This window comes from Alosa alosa, chromosome 12, assembly GCF_017589495.1.
Source record: "Alosa alosa isolate M-15738 ecotype Scorff River chromosome 12, AALO_Geno_1.1, whole genome shotgun sequence".
Taxonomy (NCBI): Eukaryota; Metazoa; Chordata; class Actinopteri; order Clupeiformes; family Clupeidae; genus Alosa; species Alosa alosa.
This window is the reverse complement of record NC_063200.1, coordinates 33318396-33342681: the sequence shown is the minus strand read 5'-3', so window position 1 is coordinate 33342681 and position 24286 is coordinate 33318396. Positions and strand designations below refer to the sequence as shown.

The 24286-nt window shown below is 40.4% G+C and overlaps 1 protein-coding gene across 3 annotated transcripts in view; it reads right to left on the bottom strand.

Moving 5' to 3' along the window:
• Positions 1-24286, bottom strand: part of LOC125305173 (endoplasmic reticulum metallopeptidase 1) — a 94840-nt gene that overhangs the window by 52525 nt on the left and 18029 nt on the right. For all 3 annotated transcript variants that reach the window (XR_007195352.1, XM_048259807.1, XM_048259808.1), the window contains exons 2-4: positions 20647-20951; positions 10757-10884; positions 1916-2021 (exon numbers count right to left, since the gene is read on the bottom strand). Coding sequence is in view for 2 of the 3 variants with exons in the window: in XM_048259807.1 (XP_048115764.1) it covers positions 1916-2021; positions 10757-10884; positions 20647-20951 (539 nt within the window). In the remaining variant the exon portion in view is untranslated. The remainder of the gene's footprint in view (positions 1-1915; positions 2022-10756; positions 10885-20646; positions 20952-24286) is intronic.

Genomic DNA, 24286 nt, shown 5'->3' with positions numbered 1-24286 from the left:
CTATAGTACCGGAGTGGAAAACCAAATAGAGGAGGTTAGCCTACAACGGACTCCCTCTGTTGGAGGGGAGTAGGTATAGATAGCCTACCTAGGTGTCAGTCTTAACACACTTCATCCGGTAACAAGTGCAACAGTGCAAGAATAAGGTCTAGAGACCAGTATGAATACTATGGACAAATAGGAGAGTAAAGTATAATGTAGACAAGGTAATATAAAAAACTATGTCAGTGCAAGAACAGGTTGAGGTAATAGGGTTATAGCCATTCATTCATTCAGTATTGTAGCAGAAGCCTGACCGCAGCCCTTGATCATGTGTGCTAATATAGCATGAAAAACAGTGTAGCAGTAAAACAGTAGAGAAAATATTAGGCTGTGGACATTAGTAATACAGTAGTAAAACAGTAGTAAAGCAGTAGTGGGCAGTCAGTACTCAAACATGGAGAGGGTGGAGAGGCAGACAGACTAAGCAGAGAAGTCTATCTCTCCTCTTCCCTTTAGTGAGGCATTGAACAGTTCAATGGCCCTGGGGACAAATGACTTCGTCAGTCTTTCAGTTGTGCATGGCAGTGAGCGAAGTCTCCAGCTGATCAAGCTCTTTTGCTTTTTAATAGTGCTGTAGAGTGGATGACATTCATTGTCCAAGATGTTGATCAGTTTGTTCAGGGTCCTTTTGTCAGAAATTGAAGTGATGCACTCCAGTTCAGCTCCCACTACAGAGCCAGCCTTCCTTACCAGCGTGTCAAGTCGCCCAGCATCCTTCTTCTTTGTGCTTCCTCCCCAGCATACAACTGCATAGAAGAGGACGCTGGCCACAACAGACTGGTAGAACATCCTGAGGAGCTTGCGTTTTATTGGAGACTGTTTTGCGAGACAGAGACTGAGTTTGCTGCTGATATTCTGGGGATACCCCCAAAAAAAAAAAAAAAAAAAAAATGAATGAACGATTCATAGCCTGGTAATGTCATGGCTAATAATAGCCTATATTAATTTTGCCACCTTTGTAACATTTTAGTTTTAGTTTACCGTGGTGTATGACTTTAAACAGCGAGTGTGTTTGGTATGATGATCAGCTCCTCTAATGCAGGGTAGGACTACGTTTTGACAAGCATACAAATTCACCTTGTTCTTGCCCCATCTGAAATTACTCCTCTACTTTTGCTGCGTCCATCCTTTCTGTATTTGTTGTGCAAAAAAACGTTGTATATGATGGCACTGAAGTCTTAAGTTAGTGAATTAAATTAAATGCACGTCTTTGTGTTTCTCACGTGTAGCCTAATACAAGTATTTCCTGAAAACTTTGTGCAGCGATTTTGGGTTTGAATCAAGCTCTGGATGTCTAGCAAATAGTGGAGGAGAGTACAAATGAGATGTCACCGTACTCGGATCTATCGTCTATTTTAATCAGTATCGTTGTTTGTCGCAATTACAAATACCCTCAAGGGCCGGATTACATTATTATTTTGACATATGTCGCGGGCCGGAATTGGGCCGGATTTGGCCCGTGGGCTGGGAGTTTGAAACCCCTGGCCTAAACAAAGTAGCATGCATAGAAGCAACTAGGCCAAATTACTGCCTGATGAAAATTTGACTATTTCAAAGTGTGCTCGTTTTTTTTTTGGATGTAGGTAACACAATTTAACAATGTATAGGCTATATTTTTTTCATTTGATTGGTTCAAATTTAATTTAAATATTATATTTCTTCACGTCATCCGCAACGGAGCCCGTGGCTGTAACCGTGAACCATGCATCTCTAATGTACATGTGTGTGTGTGTGTGTTTGTCTGTGTGATGTGATGTGTGCTATAAAATAAATTGCCCTCTCTCCCACGCACAGAAACACAAATACACTGACACCTGAGAGGCAAATAAAAATATGCACCAAACTAAACAAATAAAACAGAATTTTGGCATACCTGTCTGAAAGACTACTTCCTTTCCCCCCACACCTGCAGCCTCCAGGTTAATAAAGGCTCGTATTTTCTTAGCCCAGGGGTGCTGGGTAATGAAACCATGACTCGCCTAAAGAGGAGAAAAACAAAATGATAAGGGGCGTAACATCCTTAAAAACAAGTGTTGTTCAACCTTATTTGAGCCACATTTCATTTTTTACATTAAAAAAAATATTCCGCAGCACACCACCAACCAAAAACGTAACAAAATTACACACTGTAGCCTAATACAGCAAAAATAATGTCAATTTCCCTTATAAAAATTAAATGTGTGCGGCAGATTTGCAGAAAACATGTGGGTGATTTGTGGGAAACAAATGAGTTCACTAGAAAATATTGTCCGAAGTTTGCCAATGTTGGCCGCTAGAGGAAAACTTCCAGCAAATTTCTGGCAACAATGAGAAGTTTGCAACTGGTTGCAAATGTGTGTGCTAGTGATTTGCCAGCAAACTTAAACAAAAATGGCAAATTTCCAGTGAACTTCTGGTGACAAACCTAATTTGCATATGCCATTGCTGCAAATTTGCTGTAACATAGCCAAAAGTTAACCACAACTGTTTGCCAGAAACCTAATTTGCATGTGAAAATATGACCTTGCTACAAATTTGCTGCTCTGTTCGCCAGAAACCTGAAATTTATGTAAGGGTTAGTCTCTCCATTTGTTTACAGTTCAGTTCAGTCTGCATTTTCCCTTTTCAAGAAGGCATATCTATCGCTGTTTTAAATCTTTTCACCCATAGATATTAGAAAGTTAGGCATTGTCAGTCGAGTTCTATTAAGTGGCGTAAGCTACGTGAATGCAGCAGTCATATTGCCGAGGGCAAATACCTTACTGTCTATGGCAGGGGTGTCAAACTCATATTAGGTAGTGGGCCAGATTTGTTGGAATGAGACCTCGTGGGGGAGCCGTCATTGTCATGGTCATTATAATTTTTTTGCATGGGTATATCAGAGTTTTATTTGATGATATCACTTATGAGCAAACAAGTACAAATAATGTGCTGCTGTCATATACTGCTCTCTCTTTCTTAAAAAATGCCCTACTTCCATGTAAGTTTTTCCACTTCTTCCTTCCTGAGGATGGTTTGTAGTGCTGGGTTATCAATTTATCATATCATATAGATATTGCTTATACACATGCGGTCATATAGGTTTAGTCAGATTTTTTTCTTTCTTTTTTTTTCTTCTCTTTTTCGCATGCCCAAATTTCCGTCAATGATTCCCGGGACACTGAAAGACCGGGGTACACGAAACTTGGTGGGCATGTAACCCCACATGGATAGCATGGAACCATCGTTTTTCGTTTTGATCTGTAGCCCCGCTGGACTGGACCCCGAAAGGAGGGTAGGGCGAACCCACAGTTTTCTGTGAATATCACCGAAAACCGTAGGGTTTAGGAGGACCATTTTTTTTGTATGTTGATCTCAAGGGGCCATGTCAACCCATACCATAACCACTCATTTCATGTATAGCCACCTAGTTAAACACAAAAAGTAAAAATGAGGTGTTGTAATTGAAGGTATCTGTGACCTAACATAGTCAAAACTGCGAAATTGGAAGTGTAGGATCATTATGACACCCTCTGTATGCACGCCAAGTTTTTGTGGAATTCCGTCCATGGGGGGCCACACAATAAATTAATTTATGTTACTATACACCAACTGGCTTGTAGGTGGCGGAGACAGTTTTCTGTGAATATCTCGAAAACCGTGGGGCCTAGGAGGTCCACCTTTTTATGTATGTTGGTCTTAAGGGGCATGTCAACCCATCACCACTTATTTCATGTATAGCCACCTAGTTAAAATTAAAAAGCAAAAAATTAGGTGTTTTCATCACAATATCTCTGGCTGACAAGGTCAAAACTGCAAACGAAAAAAAGTGTAGGATCATTATGACACCCTCGAATGCATGCCAAGTTTTGTGTACTTTTCGTTCATGGGGGCCTTACAATAAAATAATTTGTGTGTACATTTAGTGGCGTACACCAACAAGGATTCGGGACACTGAAAGACCGGGGTACACAAAACTTGGTGGGCATGTACCCCCACATGGATAGCATGGAACCGTCATTTTTTCGTTTTGATCTGTAGCCCCCACTGGACTGGACCCCGAAAGGAGGGTAGGGCGACACAGTTCTCTATGAATATCTTGAGAACTGTAGGGCCTAGGATGACCATTTTTTTCCGTATGTTTGCCTCCAGGGGTCATGTTAACCCATTTCATGTGCACACATGTGTACAAACAGATACACACACACACATACATTCACAGTAATCATCACATTATGACACATACTCACACAGTAGACATATATGCGGCTTGCATGCACAGGCACATGCACAGGCACATCACATGAGCACACACACAAGCACACACACACACACACACACACACACACAACAAACATAACACAAACAATCAAGAATTTCTCAGCATTATGAACAGGCAAGATGGAGGTGGGGTTGTATAAAATGAATTTTACATGTAAAATCTATGAACTAATCATGTTTTGGTACTTGTTGTCTAGCAGATACCAGTGAGAATTGAGTGTGGATAATGCAATTTAGTGAGACAGTTAGAATCATATAGGCCTTTCAGCATGATTTCTTTTTGTGGAAAAAATGTGCTGGACTGGGCGGCGGCCATATTTTGTACCGCTCTGCGGTACATCTAGTTAGATTGATATTAGGAATCTGCTTGCACGCAAGACCTTATTAAACAGGGATTCAGGGATAAACAGGGAGGCATTTGACGAAGTAGTTACTGAGGAGTGGAAGTTGGACATTGCAAAACTAGCAGGCATCACAACAGACAATGCATCCAACAACCAAAAGGCCTTTAAAGTGATGGTTTGGAGTAATTTCACCCTAGGGTCCTTTGCACCATGACCCCGAGCCAAACACCCCCCCGGAACCTGTTTTGCCTTGGTCGAACCCTGGTCGAGTAGAGCTGTCAGAAACTAATGACTTTCACTGACTCGCTCTGCTCCACACTGACCTCGTGTCTAGACGAGCTGTGCCCTCTTACCACAAGGCCAGCTCGATCCAAACATTCTCATCCATGGCTAAATGATACCCTCCGATCACAGCGCACCAAACTCAGAGCCGCGGAGAGGAAATGGCACAAATCCAAACTAGCAGACACTCCTGACCTCCTTCTCAGCCAGCATCACTGCTGCTAAGACTGCTTTCTACAATGACAAAATCAACAGTGCTACAGACACTCGAAAACTTTTCTCAACCTTCAAATCGCTACTCAACCCTCTGCTGCCTCCTCCTCCATCCAGCCTTACTGCAGATACCCTCGCCTCATTTTTTACAAACAAAGTGGCGGCAATCAGCAGTCAATTCTCTACATGCCCACTCAACGCATCTGACTCAGATACCGCACTCCTACAACCTCTAGGGACTGCTGGAACATCTTTTTCAGCATTCACGCCTCTCCGAGTGAAGTGTCAGACTCCTGTCATGCAGCCGTCCTACCACATGCTCGCTGGACCCTATACCCCACGAGCCTACTTCAGTCCATCAGCCCGACCATCGCTTCAGCTATCACCGTGATCAATGCCTCGCTAACCTCCGGCACATTTCCAACAGCGTTCAAAATGGCCCGGGTAACACCGTTACTTAAGAAAGCTTCTCTCAACCCTGCTCAAGTCGAGAACTACCGCCTTTCCTATCCAAAGGCATTGAGCGAGCAGTCTCCAAACAGGTCTCTGACTTCCTTTCACAGAACAACCTTCTGGATCCAAATCAGTCTGGGTTCAAAGCGGCCACTCTACCGAAACAGCTCTGCTGTCTGTAACAGAAGCCTTAAAAGAAGCCAGGCGACCGCTCGATCATCAGTACTCATTCTGCTTGACTTATCGGCTGCCTTTTGGCGGTTAATCACCGTATCCTTCTCTCTATACTTCGCTGACATGGGAATCTCGGAGCTGCTCTCTCCTGGTTTGAATCCTACCTCACAGGGCCTTCGTTTAGCATTATCATGGCTTGGTCAGCTATCTGCACCTCACCATCTCACCATAGGGGTCCCCAGGGCTCAGTGCTGGGCCCCTCCTCTTTGCTATCTACACCACCTCCTAGGGACAGATTATCCATTAAGACGGCTTCTCATACCACTGCTATGCAGGCGACACACAGCTCTATCGGTCCTTTCCACCTGGCGACCCCCTGGTTTCAGCCGCGGATCTCGGATTGCCTTTCAGACATAGCTACATGGATGAAGGCACACCACCTCCAGCTGAACCTCTCAAAGACTGAACTGCTGGTCATCCCAGATAAACCTACCATACACCACGACATCAACATCAAATTTGACTCCCTGTCTGTTTCACCGACCAGGACTGCAAGAAATCTAGGAGTTGTTCTCGACAACCAACTAAACTTCTCAGATCATGTTGCCTCAGTCGCCCGGTCATGCCGTTTAGCACTCTACAACATCACGGAAAATCAGGACTTACTTGACTCAAGATGCTACCCAACTTCTGGTTCAGGCAATAGTCATCTCGCGACTTCGACTACTGCAATGCCCTCCTGACAGGTCTCCCAGCCTGCGCAGTGAAACCACTTCAGATGATCCAGAAGCGGGCGTGGCCTGGTCTACAACCAACCCAAAGGGGCGCGTTACCCGCTGCTCATCCAGCTACACTGACTACCTATGGCGGCCCCATCAAATTCAAGTCTCTAACGCTTGCCTACAAAGTAGTCTCGGTTCTGCTCCCACCTACTTGAATGCCCTCATACAGACTTACACTACCTCCAGACTGCTGCTCCTCTGACGAACGACGTCTAGCTCTACCACCGATGCACGCTCAAGCCAATCCAAACTTTTCTCATCTGTTGTTCCTCGTTGGTGGAACACACTGCCAGTTCCTACAAGGGCAGGGACATCCTTTTCCACTTTCAAAAAACTCCTGAAGACCCAGCTCTTTAGAGAACATCTACTCTCATAGCAACACTTACAACAAGTCTTACTGATCCTAGCACTCACCAGCCGTTAAACTGACAAGTAACTGTTAAAATACAGCACTCACCGACGCACTTATTCTTACTGTACTCTAATGTGTTTTTTTTTAAACTGTCCTAAAATTGTAAGAATTGTTCTAAAACTTACTGTTTACCATGTTGTTAGTCGCTTTGGCTAAAAAAGCGTCAGCCAAATGTAATGTAATGTAATGTAATGTAATGTAATAATGACTTTCTGCAGGCGCTAATGGAACCTATAGAGTATCTCGTAAATTACCCCACTAATAATGCCCTTCTACAGTAGTACAACTATGTTCTGTACTCATAAAATGAGGCATTGAAACGTTTGTAAGTACACCAGGAGTTTATTTAATAACACTATCTACCACTGCGTCGACGTTACTTCTGTGATTTGGGAAAAGCCCGTAAAAGTCCTGCGCTACTCGGCCAGGGTTCGACCAAGGGAAAACAGGTTTAGGGAGGGTGTTTGGCTCGGGGTCATGGTGCAAAGGACCCTAGGGTGAAATTACTCCGAACCGTCGCTTTAAAGATGAGTATATGGATTGCTTGCTTTGGCGACAACCTGCACCTGGCGGTTAACAAAGCCACCAACATCTGCAGGGTATCTGCCTTCACCAGGTCATCAAAGCGGTCACGACAACTCAAAACAAAACAGAAACACCTTGGACTCCCAGAACACAATTTGATACACGATGCACCCACCCGTTGGAATTCCTTATATGATATGGTGGAGAGATTTTCAAGCTCTGTGTGCAGTACTGGCAGAGGACAGAAAAAAATGGCACCTGATGCCAAAAGACAATGACATCACAAACCTAGAAACATAAAAGAAGTCCTTGAGCCACTGAGTCCTTTTACAGATGCACTCAGTGGTAAGAAACACACTACACTCCTCTGTCTTACCGCTGTTATGGTATACAAGCTCTCTTGTCTCAGTGATAAGGAGGATGACTCTCTACTGAAATGAAGCGAGTAGTAAGGGAAAACATCAACCAACGTTATAAGGGTAGGGAGGTGCAGCTTCTGCTAAACACTGCCACCTACCTAGATCCAAGATTTAAGGACAGTTTTGTTGCTCTGGAGGATGGCGTGAAGCAAAGTCTCCTTGAGCAAGTGGGGAATGCCGATGATGGAGCTGGTACATCTGAAACCCCCATGGCAATAGGAGCGGAGAACTCGAGCCAAAGCATGCCATCAAAAGTCAAAGACTGATTTGAAGCGTCTGCTTTCAGCCATTTAAGGAGGACATTTGGGGGGTTTGGGGGTTCCATGTTCCATATTCCATATGTGTTGTGCATGCATTACTTGAAAAGAACTAGCTCCAGTTATGTATGAACAGTGAAGGTAACGATCTCTTGTGAAAAACGTGAACTTGAAGAAGTGAAAATTGAACAACATGAACTATGAATATTGAACAACTTGAAGCTACATCTATAAGTGTGAACATGCTTAACAAAATATGGGAACAAAACATGGGAACTAAACGTTCATTACGAATATGATCAGTGGGAGCCCTGCTTGTTTCCCTGCAACAAGAAGCTTCCATCTGGGGGTGATGGAAGACAGTGACACCCTCAGTGTGTTTGAAATGTCCAGTCGACATGAAATTTGTCTAGTTGCAGTCATTGCCGAAAACCCGGCCTCGCATAGATACGTGGTGGGAAAAGTTTTCAGCACTTTTACGGCTATCTCGGGATATTCTGCTTTGGTTTTGATCCAAAAACCCGCCAGAGAGGTTTCCTTATACACACTCTTAAGACCACTGTCATTTGCAATTTCGATCAACTGCTCTTCCTCCTGCGCTGACAAGTTAGGACTATTCGGGATATTGACAAATGGGTTGCAGACCCACTCATTGGTTTGCCGTGAATCTTTGAAGGATGGGAAGTAACGCTCAAATTCATTTGAGAGCGCAACAAGGTGATCGCGCACCAGCTGCGAGAGAAAGGGCCCTGCCTCAGTCTCTCTCAAAACCCCCACTACTTTTTGGAACATATCAAATACCCGGTGCACTCGTCGTCCCTACAAATCAAGCTTGGCTTTAAATGCAGCGACTTTATCTGCCAGTTTAAAGACAGTCGTCATTCTCCCCTGGAGTGACAGGTTGAGGTCATTAAGCAACCCGAATATGTCACACAGGTAAGCGAGTTTTGACACACAGTCCTCATCACTAAAATGTGCAGCTAACGGTGACTTTTTTTCTGTAAGAAATCTCTGCAGCGGCTCTCGCAACTCAAACACTCTGGCCAGTGACCTGCTAAAGATGCTTGTTTTTTGTTGCTCATTCTAGCAGTTTAGCTAACTTCGTGTGACACTACCGTTCGCCAAGAACTGATCAAGTGAAGTGAGCTGACCTGAGGCTGCGCAGCGCTGAAGGCAATATGTAAAAGTGTTGAAGGCGGGACAGACAGACATAAGAAAATAGACCTTGCAAAATGCAAACATGCGTGCAATCAAACAACTGCATATAGGCCTACTACTATACTATACCCTACTATACCAAAAACCTGACATTATTGCGAATTAAATTTAGTTTAGCTTGCATGCATTTTTTTTTAAACTCATGTCGTAGGCTACGGCCCGGTTAGGAATGTCCTGCGGCCCAGTACCGGGCCGCGGCCCGGTGGTTGGGGACCGCTGCTCTATTGCACATGTTTTGTATGTCTTATGACATTTTTATTTTTTTCAAATATTTTAATAAAGAAGTTCATGTTTCAAGTTATATTGGAGACAGAGGGTGGGCATATAAGCTACTAATAAAGCAGGAGCCACAATAATAAGACTGGCTGTGTTCTCATGAACCGGAACTGTCAGTTTGGTTAGATAGCAGGGCTCCAGACCAAAATTTTAGAGTGTTCGACTGAATTTTACATCCAGTCGCACATGTGCGACCAGTAAATTTGCCTCCTTTTTTTTTTACATGTTAAACGTGGAAGTGGCACGTCAATGAATCTGGTATTTGTGTCAGGCCAGTGAGTGTGAGAAGATGAGTGTGTGCGGTACGCAGTTTAAACACAATACACTAGTTAAACACAATCTTAGCCTCAAGCATAGCATATGCCGTGACATGTTAATAAATGCAAAAGCCACTGCCGGTTGCTTTTAGAAGACAAGAGGCTTTAAATCAGATTCAGCTTCAAAAGTGAACAATAAAATGTGACACTGAATTTGAAACAGCACATTGTAATATCTGCATCCATTTTCAAAGTATTTATTAGTAATACAGTGGAAATTAGTAGAAATGTGAATATTTGGTTAGCATGTTGATTTACGGTGTGTGCCCCTAAATTTTCTGGTTGTGCCCCTAAAATGTTCAATTGGGTGCCACTGTGCTCCTAGTGAAAAAAGTTAATCTGGAGCCATGGATAGGGCAAGGCTATTTAATTAACAATTGTCATGCATGAAGTTGAGATTAGAGATTAGTTTGAATAATGAAGTGTAACCTCTCTGAACTTCAAATATCAATTCAGCAAATTACTTTTATGATACAATGACATATTTGTACTGTTTTGGACACCCTGCTATGATGTGTTAATGATAGCTATTTGCAGCCAATATTGCCTATGTATTTTGGCTATAGCCTACTCTCCTGCTTAGTTTTTCACATAGGACGGCAGAATGTCCCATTCTTACAATAAAGGGATGTTAGCATTTATTTGCTGATAGATAGATCAGAATTGAATGCTGGTTGCATGTGATTGGTTTGTTTAAATTCACTTCAGCAGAGACGTCGCGCCCATTTCACAGTCCCCGTCTTGACGTAGCTTCCAGCTCTCCAAAATTCAGGCCCTCACAGTCTCACTAAATTTACACACACCTGCAGAACATTCTCCTCTGCCCCATTGAAGAGAAACACAACTCCATGCAGCAGTGGAGTGGACAGGTTAGCAAGGGAATGCAGCACCTCCAACATGACTGCACAGCTTACAGCATCATCACTTGCCCCTAAAACATACAAACACACAAAGTAAATTGTCAACAAACTAAAAATACATACACACAGCCACACTGTGAAAACATAAACATACCCACCCAGGAATGATATTTGAGTATGAAATAAACAGTATCCTTAGGGCCAGTATATTTAAGTTTTATTTTGTTTATCCAGACAATGTTAATATATTGGTTAATATAAAGGTGTTTTCGAACAATGGCCATGAAATTTCAAACCTCAAACCTCCTTCAGAGATGGGGAAGGAAGGATGGGGAAGGGACAAGTCTATTAGCCCCATCGTGTGGTTGGCGCCACAAGGGATGCAAATGTCTTTGGAAGTTTGAGACCAACAGTTATCATTTTCTTGTTCTGTGCACACACTGCTTAAATAGTAAACATATTTGCAGTCATACAGCCTGTGAGAATGTTGATCACAAAATGAGATGTGACCAGGCTCATCTTGAGGCAGCTGAGTCTCTACTTGGCTAAACACCTTTAGGAATTTTAGTGAGTGTTGCTATTTTATTACAGTGCATGGAAAAATCCATCCATCTACCTAGCACTGTTTAGTACAGTGCATGCAAGTACTGCTATTCATAAGCTTCTTATTACAGTGCATGCAAATGCACTGTACTGCTATCTCTAGCCTTCATATTACAGTGAATGTAAATGGACTGTACTGTATCACTAGGCTTCTTATTACACAAGGTAAAAATGACTCCTCAGCGTTTTTCTTTTAGGTATGCCATGATAATCCCATCCCCAGCACCTGACAAAACCGGTTCTTATTCCTAGATGCTAGACCAGCATAAAGTTGGTGCTGAGCTGGAACCTGTTTTCCTGACCCAGAGCCAGGTTTATCTGTGTGGAAAACCAAAGAACTGGTTCAGGGTTTGTCACTGCAGTGTTTCCCATACATTGACTTACTTGTGGCGGCCCACCACAATATCAACATTGACCATGAAAGTGTTGTGAATCAGAATAATTTCTGTAAATGTCCATTCTGTGTTATGGTCATTTGTGATTTTGGTACCCATGTGTACCCTGTGTGTGTCTTTGGTCTGTATGCAGTGTATCCATTGTTTATCCTTGAATGATTAGAATTCAGTAGGCACTGTCTAGGGACCTTTTGGCTCATCCTCAGGTGTGACTCTCTATTGTATAGACTAGGGAGCAAGGATGGGGGGAGCAGACCTCCTATTGTCACCATTTGGCCATGAGCAAGTTGGGGTGTTAAAACAATATGTGGCCAGGCCTTTGAAGCTTAATTAAAGAATAATAAAGCTGACCAGGCCTGATGACACAACAACAAGAGACCACATCCCCACACCTTTATATTGCATACTAGAGGTCACTCCTTCTCTTTGTGTGTAACTTATAAGGTTAAGATTTGTTTCTGTATAGTTAGAGAATCCTGGTGAAACCCATGATGGGGTGACACAAACATGCATCTCTCCCTTGAGGGGCACTGGCCCCTCATTGAAAAGAATAAAAGCCTGGATCCTGATTTTCCATCGTCCTGACTGGGTCTTAAGATAAATATGGCAGTAAAAACATCAACCACCACACAATGATTTTCCAGGTTGTACTAAATTGTGCTTAAATCTGGTTAGCATCATAACCACGCTGCGCTAATTTGTTAAAAACTGGTGTATTCAAGTTAATTCTGCAAACCTACCACCACAAATAGAATTTATTTATGTGGGAAACACTGCACTGACTCCAAACCAGCAATGGAAGTGTGTTGGTGGAAAAGGGATATGTGTCTCTCTCCATTCAAATAGGAACTATTACTATTGATACAAGGCACCTTCCATCCATCCACCTCTCCATCAATCGACATCAATCCATTCATCCATTTATCTATCAACATCTAGCTGTCCATCGGTCATCCATTCATCCATCTACCTAGCAACCAGCATAGCAACCAAAATGATCATCATAGCAACTAGCATAGCACCCTAGCAACATCCTAGCAACCATTTCAATTATCCTTGCAACCAGCATATCAATTACTATATTTAGCATAGCAACCACCAAGTTCACTCTAACAACAACCTAGCAATCGTCTCAATTACCTTAACAACTGCCTAGCAACCAATACCACAATGCCAACCTAGCAACAGTAAGAGCAACCAACATGATTACTGTAGCAACCAGCATAGCAACCACTTTAATTAGCATAGCAACCACCATGTCTACCCTAGCAACACTCCAGACTAAATCTAAAACCTTATATTGTAGTTGCCTAGGGATGCACCGCTACCGGCATCGGGTCGATACTGTTGTGAAAAAAAATCTCTGATGCTGCACACCAATACCACTTTATTACACTAGCCACGTTTACATGGACGTTTTTTGTATCAATCCGATTGAAATGAATCTGATTAAAGATTCCAACCGACCGGTTTATATGAGCACTAAATAATCTGTGTTTACATGGAACAAGCATGTAATCATTTAGAAGCTCCTAGTTGCCTTGGAAAACCCATTTGTTTACATAAATTGACCAAGCTAATATCACAGTGCTTCATCTGAGAAGATGTAAAACGAAAGAGTAGTAGATGTAAAGAGGGATTCTAAACTCGCATGTTTCACGCATTTTGGGATAAACAAGACCTTTGTCGACATCAACAGGTGTTAGCATAATCAACAGCCCACCTCTTAGTCTTAAGTCTTAAATAGGGCTGGGACGGTAACCGCATTACCGCAATACCACGGTTATGTGAAACCTACCTCGTCACCGTCATCACCGCAAAAAAATTAAACATTGGCCTGCGCCTGTGTGTACATAGTGTGTAATGTTGTGATGTTTGAGACAAAACTTCAAAACCTATCATCAAAAGAACTGGCAACAATCGTAAGATTTTTCTATTCTCTCGGTTCAAACTCGATTTAGACAAAGACGTTAGACTTGAAAGCTGTGAAACTTGCTAAAAAAGGAGTCATATATGTTTACTCCATGAAAGTTGAAACAGAATTAAAAAATATATTCTAGTTTGTTAAGAATTTAACTTAACAGCGACATGAAGCCTAGGGCCTAACTTTGTTACAACCTGACGCAGCCATTAAAATGTGCGGTAGCCTACTGTTGTAACAATAGCATAAGCATCATGAATGTAACACTTCTAAAATCGTGATAGCCTTGTTGATAAATTGCTTATTTCTTTCATGTCCGAAACATTTGGTCCAGTGTTTTTTGAAGTTGCTGTGGCTGTCTAAAGTTGGCTGTGATAGCGGCATAAAATTCATAATCCATAACTTACAATCAGATTTTCTTTTTTTTTTTTTTTTTTTGGGGTTAATTAGCAAGACTTATGGATCTGAGTTGAATCTACAACATATTATCATTGCACAAATGGTTCACCGTTGAATCTATAGTTCACCTAACCTATACAAGTGGAATACACTTTGTTGAGTGTACGTGCTAACCCCGTGGACATCTCAGTAGATAAATTTAATAGATCAGTCTAATTTGTAATTTGAATGCATACATTTTGTAAATTTGATTGAGAAATAGCCTATGTTATTAGATAAATTTAATTTGTAATTTGATTGCTTACATTCAGCTGCAGTTTGTGAACAACAGATGCAATTGCAACTTTATTCAATAGCTTAAACTATGCATAGTCTCCTTCACTAACTGCTGGTTGCAAGCTTCCATCTTTTTCTCTCTCACTCACTCAATCATTCCATAAAGGAGCCACAGCACTTTTAAAAGGGTCTCTACAGCAAAGAGTATAGAAGTTACTTCTATACTCTTTGTCTACAGTTTGCGGACAGTGTAAAATAGTCTTAATTAATAATCAGCGTTTCTGCTAGATTTTTTTTTTTTTAAAGTGGTGGCAGGCCATCCCCCCCACCCCAAGGTTACAAAGCTACAGTATGAGAAAACTGGGGGTCGGGGGTGTCACTCCCGGGATTTTTTTTTTTTATTCTAGTTGCTAATCACACCATTTAGCCTAACGTGACTTGAGAGGGACAGGATTCAGGAACTAAAGACAGGCCCATCTTCTATCTGACTCACGTCACATTAACCCATGCATTAAACCACATGTCACTGCTTGAACATACCGGCAGTTCACGTTGACAATAGAGAAAACGCTTAGCTTACTTTGTTTATGACAGAAATTAAGTTTTGTGCCAACATGTTGTAGAAACACAACCCACAACACTGCCTTTATTTGATGCAAATCTCCTTTACTTTCTTTGGTTAGGCTATAGTCCGCGATTCACATTACTAGGCTAGTGCATACAAAATGTTTTTGGCCAAGTTTTGCTTTAATCCAATTTACCTTCGTTACTACCAGTCGTTGCTTTTTTACTGTGTCGAATTGCACTTGAGTGCGCATCTAAGGTTGCCAACCATCCTGAATTACCCGGGACATCCGTATTTTGGGTGATTTTGATTTGTCCCGTCAGGGACAGCTCCAGTCCCAAATTTTAACCACAGCCTCATCAACCTTCTCAAGTTGTCAATGGCCAATAGTAGGCTACTGTAAACGCACCTGGAACAAAGGGTCCAGTCTCGCCGCTGCTACCACCACGCACATCTCGCACTGTGCAGAGCACCAAGGGACAGAGGGGGTACCAAAATTTAGCCAGAGTAGCTTTACTGCAAACTGCTTTTCACTCTTCACTCTTGTAATGTCAAAATGCACCAACAGCATCTTACATAAGGATGATACTTTTTGGGTCCTCTCTCAGTCTTTATTATGCAGCAGATCTAACTTGAACGTTATGCTAAACGTTTTAATTGGGAGCGCGTCTGCGAGCGCACAAGATGGAGGCAGGTTCCAGCTGGCTTGTCATAATTGATTTCTCCTTTTAAAAGGAAATCATGAGGACAACAAAAACAACGCTAGGAGATTTCAGAGTTATCCAGTTCCCACCACTGACCATTTGGACTGTAATAGAATATGAAGAGTGGTTTTTGCTTTTGTGTAATGGAATTGGTGAGTCTTCAAGTCTTCAATAATTTGTTTCCCTTAAAACTAAGCATATACATGAAGCACATGATATGCCAAAACACATTCCTCTCAGATAGCTAGGTGGTTACCAGGTTAATAATTCACTTTTAATTGCAAACAGAATATCTAGCTAGCATCATGTCATTACATTCTTCTATTTACATAGCACTGAAAGTGTCCCTCATTTGGGGTTGAGGAAGTTGGCAACCCTATCCGCATCTAATGTAACAGCGGTGTCTCCGTGGAGACATCCACTCTCCATGTTTCATTTTTGCTGTTGTTGCGAGCAAGCTATTAGGCTACGATATGAAAAATACTTTCAATCCGATCAGCACTAGAATTGAACGGGTTTTCCTTAGCCTGTGCTACACCTTTCCAGTTGTGCAAAAAATTTAGTTTTTGCGATGTTGACAAACATGCGTAGTATGGAAGCTCTTTATAGCTGCCACTAACGTCTATAAAAACAATATATTTACGGAATAAAACTAGACAGGTACCTCAGATTAGCATTGCTGTTTATTGTTAAACTGCAATTTTCAGCAGCCAGCAGAGGGCATTTAGCCTACTATGCGTCCGGACAATATTGTGCGTCTCCCCTTAATTACCATTAATACAATATATAATATGTGAAGTGAAACTGGACGGGCCATAATAACCTCTGACTAGGTTTAGGCTACTTATTATTAAATTGCAATGTGAGCGACAGCCAGCAGGGGAGGATACGTCGGCAGGATTATTTAAAAAGCGGTATTGGCCCCAGCCTGCACCGTACGCCGGCGACCCGGGTTCGTTTCCCGCCCCGTGGTCCTTTCCGGATCCCACCCCGACTCTCTCTCCCACTCACTTCCTGTCATTCTCTACTGTCCTGTAAATTAAAAGGCATAAAAGGCCAAAAAATATATACTTAAAAAAAAAAAAAAAGTGGTATTAATTTAAACCGTGGCGGGCTGCCATGCTAAAATAAACGTAGAAGAAACACTGAATAGATTATTTGTTTAATTGAAATGTGGAGACAGGGTCAGTAATGAGGCTTGTTTTACAAGAAAAGTTGTCTATTTTTGGTTAGGTTCAAATTATTAATTGAATGTGATACTAATTATAATTTATTTTTAGGCTTATTGTAACAACCAGGGCAGAAAATAAAATAAAACCTGTGTTCCAAGCCTAATATAAATATTGGTATTGGTACTCGATATTGGCGAGCACACAAATGCAAATACCCATACTCGACGGTATCGGTGCATCCCTTTTGTCTATTGCTCAATATTGTCTATAGCGCAATGTCTGCGCGGGTGCAGAATGCAGAAAACGTGTACATTTTGGTAGAATATTGCTGTTGCGTAAATGATCAAGACCAACAGATTCCTGAGATGTGTTCCTAAACAAATTCATCATTAACAACAATGCAAATTGGAAATGGAACTCATTGGTTTATTGTATGTTGTGCGTATACACCAGGCCTCTGATTTATTCTGCCATCAAACTAAGAAAAGAGGATTTGAACACACCCTAAATGTTCCTAAAACATGCGCTTCAGGCCTACCCTGGAAATCGAGAGTTCTCACGAGAGCACAATGGAATTGTCTCTGCGAGACACTCTGGCAATGAACAATGATGCACGTTACTTTTACCCCACATTCCTGGGAACCAGCTAAACTGATGAAGACAGTGCTGCAACGTTGGAGGACAGTACACATTGGTCGTAGTGTTATCCGATTGCGTCGAAGTCCGAAATCATTCAGAGTAAACATGGTCTAGTGCAGGGGTGGGGAAACTTTTTGGCTCAAGGGCCACATTGGGTTTTGAAAATTGGCCGGCGGGCCGATTTCTTTTAAAATATTAATTGCTTAAAAATACTGCTAATTTTATGCTGTTTAACAAATGTATAAATTGTGCACTGTCACTTAATCTTTCTAGATTACCAGGGTCTATATTTTCCAGGCTACTTCAGGCCAAGCAAGTCATCAAAATAGGGCTTTTTGACTTAAAATACAGAAAAACACAGATGTTAGGGTGGGTCTTACCAAAAAATAGACCAAAATGTGTAGCCTTCCTCTAATTCACATTGTCAAGGAGTTGTCTGCAGACTGAATTATCACTACATTAGGGCAGGGGTGGGCAAACATTTTGGCTCAAGGGTCACAATGGGTTTTGAAAATTGGCCGGCAGGCTCCCAGCTAATAGGCTAACTGAAATAAAACCATGCCAATCTCTATGTATTGTGAAGGGTATGTAATTATGTGGGGCTATTTTAATTCCAAAGGCCAAGGGAACTTTATTAGGATGCATAGTATCCTGGATCCATGAAATAACTAGACTTTAAAAATAAAAATCTGCCTGCCTCTATGGGAATTTAACATAGGCGTTTACTTATGCACCCTATATTTTAATGAAGAACATTTATCTATTTACGATACATTATTCACTCACAAAGAAAATTGGTGTTCTTAAAGGTTGGATTTTTCCTCATTTCATTTTAAATTAAGGTATTAGGATCAATTTCCAAAAGATGATTTTTTATTCCTCTTTTTAGTCAACTTTAGCATGTGTTCCAAAACTTCTGGAGGGCACTGTATATATATAATATAAGATGACTGTTTTTATTTCATTCTGTTTCTGTACTGTCCCCGTCTGTGTATATGTGTTTAGAGATAAGAGGGAATATTATGATTTTGCAGTGTTTCACTATTCTGCATTGGAGCATCCCCAACATTAACTATCCCATGGCAAGACATTACATGGAACATCATAGTAGTGACCCGTCCACCTTACAGGCCTGTGGGATTGATCACATTCCACTGACCTTGAGGAAAGGTGATAGACAAAGACAGTTAAATCAGAAAGAAACCTTCTGGATTTATAAATTGCAGGCCACTAAATATCCGGGCCTAAATGAGGACCTTGACTTCAGAGTCTTTATTTGAATTTTTGCTTGTTTGTGTTTTTTTGTTTTGTTATTTGTTTGTGTTTGTTTTGGGTTCACTCTCTACATATTAGTTTTTAATTTGACAATAATGTGTCTGAATGTTGACTTTTCTGTATGCATGGTTGTATATACGACATTTATTTCTCACAGGGATGTAAGGATGACACCTGCTGGTGGTTGTATACTCTTACACTTATCACCTGACTAGCACATCTGCAATGTGGAGAGTCCTGATTGGTTGACTTATTATTTAAAAAAAACTCTCCTTTCCTGTTGAGAACGGTTTGACTCCCTGATGAAGGCTTGTTTGCCGAAACGCGTCGGAGTTTTTTTTAAAGGTTTAAATGTAACCAAGCCAACAAAATAAAGGCTTTTTAACCTTCGACAATTGAGAGTGCCTTGGAATCCCCTGTTTTTCTCTCATCTACATTTTCCCATCCAAAGAGCACCTCAAACAAACAAATTTGAGTCCAGGAAGCGCCCCTAGACAGACATTTTTTATTTCCTTGTCTAGTTAGAGCAGCTGGTGGATCTTTAGGGGAAGTCATGCTGCTTCTCCTTTGATGTGCATCATGGTAAATACAAATCTGTTCCTGATTTTTTCTCTCTACCATTGGTCTGACTTGGTCTTCAAAATTACCATCATGATGCAGAACCTACTATGTTATGCTTTATTTATTTTTTTTTATATATATATATATATATATATATATATATATATATATATATATATATATATATATATATATATATATATATATATATATATTTTTTTTTTTATTTTTTTTAATAATTTTTAGGATAAGAAAAGTGTCACTGATAGTCTTAAACAGGCAAAAATATACAAAGAATGCACAGGCAAATGTGAAAACACTTCATGCTTTCACAAATTAAGCATTTTAATGACATATTTTCACTTATGTACTACCTGAGTATTTATATACAGTGGGTACCACTTGGAATTGCCCGGTTTCACGTGTGATTCTCACAGTGAATCACACGTTTTTTATTTATATTTCCCCAGTGAAGCTGCAATGACCCAAACAACCACAAGTAATACATTGTAAGTTGTACGTTATAAGTTGTAATACATTATAAGTTGTAATGCGTAGTTGTAATACATTATAAGTTGTAATACATTATAAGTTGTAATACATTATAAGTTGTAATACATTATAAGTTGTAATACATTATAAGTTGTAATACATTATAAGTTGTAATACATTATAAGTTGTAATACATTATAAGTTGTAATACATTATAAGTTGTAATACATTATAAGTTGTAATACATTATAAGTTGTAATACATTATAAGTTGTAATACATTATAAGTTGTAATACATTATAAGTTGTAATACATTATAAGTTGTAATACATTATAAGTTGTAATACATTATAAGTTGTAATACATTATAAGTTGTAATACATTATAAGTTGTAATACATTATAAGTTGTAATACATTATAAGTTGTAATACATTATAAGTTGTAATACATTATAAGTTGTAATACATTATAAGTTGTAATACATTATAAGTTGTAATACATTATAAGTTGTAATACATTATAAGTTGTAATACATTATAAGTTGTAATACATTATAAGTTGTAGTAATACATTGTAAGTTGTACGTTATAAGTTGTAATACATTATAAGTTGTAATACGTTGTACGTTATGGGTTGTAATACATTTCCGCTGCTGCGTGAATCACGGAAAGTGTGAATGAAGTGGCCACTTCTAAATGGCACCCACTGTAAATTAATAAATTACATGATTATTTCCATAAACACTGAATGTAAGCTATGACAGCAAAACAGAAATTCTAGTATGAAGAACATATAGATTATGCAAAATCTACTGCCAGTCTGCACTGTACCTGGGCTGTTAGCCACAGAGTCAAAATGACAGTTGGCCAACATGACGTGCTGTGCGCCATTCTTAGGCTCCAATTTGACAGCAATGTTCGTGACCTTGTCATAGTAGCTGGTGAAGCCACCCAAGAAGTCGATGCTGAAGGAGCCAGTGGGCCGTTGCACATCCACAGTAATGGCATGGGGCCCAGCCATGCTCTCCTCCCGGATGTGCTCGATCTCAGCCAGCAGGTAACCCACAGTCATGACCTCATTCTCCACACTTCCCACTGGTCGAGGACCCACACTGGTGATGCTTTCCAGGTGTTTTCTGCCACCAGGACATGCATAGGCAGTTAAGTGACACATGAACAATGACATACCATCACATCTACAAAATTAACATCAAACCCCTGATTTAACAATAAAAATAGAGCCTGATACCTGATTTTATAATCTAATAATCAATGCAATAACAACTCTCCGTTAAAGCGACACTCCACCATTTGGGGAAATACACTCATTTTCCACCTCCCCTCGAGTTAAACTGTTGAGTTTTCCCTTGCTGTTACTGTCAGACTCAGAGAACGGCTGGATGAACTGGGGATAGGTAAAACTCAATTGTTTAATCTCTGGGATGATTATCCTAGCTCAGGGCCCTATCATGACAGTCAAAAGTGCATCGTCACTCGTCAAAAGCTTATTTAAATATAGTAGGGTGTCCAGTCCACATTGGGAGGGTTTTCTTCGAGCGCATGGCGCATCAAGGTGTTCCTAGGTTTTTTTAATCAGTCGTGGGTGTGTTTGGGGCGTAACATCATTTAAACCAATGAGAATGACATCTGTCAATCCCCTTTAACGGCGCAAAGCGCGATGTCAAATAAATGCATCGGTATTTTGACATTCAACCGCGCATTTGAAGGAGGCTGCTTGCGAGACCGTATGGAATAGTCATTCCACTAAAACCATACTTTACTAAAACCTAGCATAGCCTTCACGCATTTGCACTTCTCTATTATTTAAACTCATTGGCAAAGTGAGACTAACTTCACCATGGTGTGAGTCAACGACAAGACATGCAGTTTCACTATTGACTGAAAATGAGTTCCCATCGAAAACTTAGGCTGGAAAAAGCAAAATCTACCCTGATATTGCTCAAATGACTGAATAAAAAAAAAACATTTATCCTGCAGAGGAGTTGCTTATATATCGTGACAGTGCGTCTTAAGCTGTGCTCCATACGTGTCTCTCGCCTCTTCCCTAATCACTTTTAACCGTCATTACCAATTTGCAAATGATGGTGAATAACTACTCATCATGAGATGTACAGTATTTCGTAATATCTTTATTCTAATTATGTTTCCCATTGTAATCGTGCAATTTGTAATGTTTTGCATGGATGTGCGCTGGTGATTGTGATTTTGATGATAACGATAATTAGTCAATATCCTTTAAAAAATTGTTTTTGTTAAAGTCTGAGTTACTTTACAGCTCATTATTTATGAATAGCATCATTACAATAATAACCAATAACCTAACCTGTGACTTTTTAACCAAATCAACTAATGCATTGTCACTCTATGACACATTTCCAATTCTGCCCCCACTTGTGTGTGTGGCAATGACATGGTCTAGCTGAAGTTCCTTTCAAACCTTTACATAGGATTCACTGTAAAACTAAGCAGACCAACAGAGTACATCTCAGTTATTTCCTTCGATGTTTTGTTTAAGAGCAATCATGTAGACTAGCATTCCAAGTTACAGAATAGAAACTAATGCGTTAGCTTATGGCTAATGTATATGAGAAATCCCATGGAGATGCTAACGGTTAGCATAATCGGTTTACGTAGATATTTAGAGCGAACTTCAGTCCATTTACAAAAGAGTTACATGAGAATAGTTCTTTGTTTAACCCTTAGAACCCTAAGCTGTTTTTAGGGCATTTTCACTACCTTTATTCATAAGGATTTATTCTGGTCATTGTAAGTGCCACACACACATATTATATATTGTTTTTTTTTCAGGAGAGTCGAGGCTATCCAGATCTGCCATCATTTCATGTATTAATACTAGCATTGATTTTATTTAGATTTTTAAAGAATTAAAATATAAAAAGTGTATCATAAAAATTCTTATATTTCGACATGTATCTCACCACAGCAAGCTCACAGCTCTACATGCATTTCATGTGTGTGTAGGGCAGACTGTCCTGAATCGGGCAATATAATTGCCATGTTGGAGGGATACTCTGGGGCTGAGCAATTTACAGAAATATGTGCTGTGTGATTTACGGAAATAAATGCCATTTTTTATTTAGTGATGAAAAATGACCTTTCTGCGCTCCATATCTGTGACACGAACTGATCTGACCTGACTTGATCCGAGGTTGCGTGTTTGCATACACATAGGCACGCAGGCTGTCATAATAATTCTCAACTTTTTACTGCATTGCCATGAACAAAGTAAAGGCAAAAAAGGTGTTTATTTGTTGAAGAAATTGGGATGCAACGTGAGCCTTGAATTGGATGCCATGCAGGAATTTGCTAGGATCTCAAAACCGGAATATGAACATGCTTTGCCATAGAGAAACACATGATAGTGTTGGATTATAAACATGCTTTGCCACAAGAACAGACAAAAACGTGGGGTAAGTCCAGCTATATGAAGATATTATTTTGCTGTCACTTCATCTGTTTTATAACCCATAAGGATGTACTTGGTATCAAATGATAGCTCCGAGTCTCCTCTTTCATCTGACATGCGTGGCATATCTATGCGATCACGGGTCCGTGAGTAATTCAAACGAGAGTAATGAGTGTGTAGTTGGTTTGTGTACATGACGTTATTATTTTGCAGTCACTTCGTCTGTTTTTATAAGCCAGAAGGATTGATAAAACATGGTACCAATGGATAGCCCTGTGCCCCCTCTTTCATCTGATATGCTTGCCATATCGATGCGATCACGGGTTCGCGAGTAATTCAAACGAGAGTAATTGGTGCACAGGTGAACACACATCAATCATACTTGATCGTACAGACAAGCGTGTAGTCTCTTTGGAAAGCCCCACTTCTGCTCTGTCATGCAATAAAGGTTTCATCTCGCTGCGATGAACAGTTCCGGAGCAATGTAACAGAGAAGACAGGGCTTAAAATTCATTTTTCAAAATGGGGGGGAATTCCCCCCTTAGGTTATTCATGTAGGGGGGATTTACACAATTTGGGGGGGAGGGGGGGGTCGATTCTGATACCAAGTCAAGAATTGCGATTTCAATACCCGATACTTTTTTTTTAAAAAGTGTTTGATTTTTGGGGCCCCACCACCCTGGCGTCATCAGTAATATATACTGTAGTGGGATCATTCACAACAGTGGACATCCTAGATTCTGCTTGACTCTCTCCACACACACAAACACACACTGAAAATGATAGCTTATGTGATATGTTTCTATCATATATTTTTGAATTCATATAGAGTGTATTTATTTAATAATGCATTTAGCATTTTACTAGTAATTACTAGTAGCTAAACATATTTAGTATTTTGAATGCCTCATATTGACGTTTAACCTATAACACTTAGGCATATCTTTAATGTGGTGTGTAGGTCCAATTGAGTGCACATTGCTGATGAGTAGGTGTAATTGAGTGCCTGTCACTTTAAGAAAA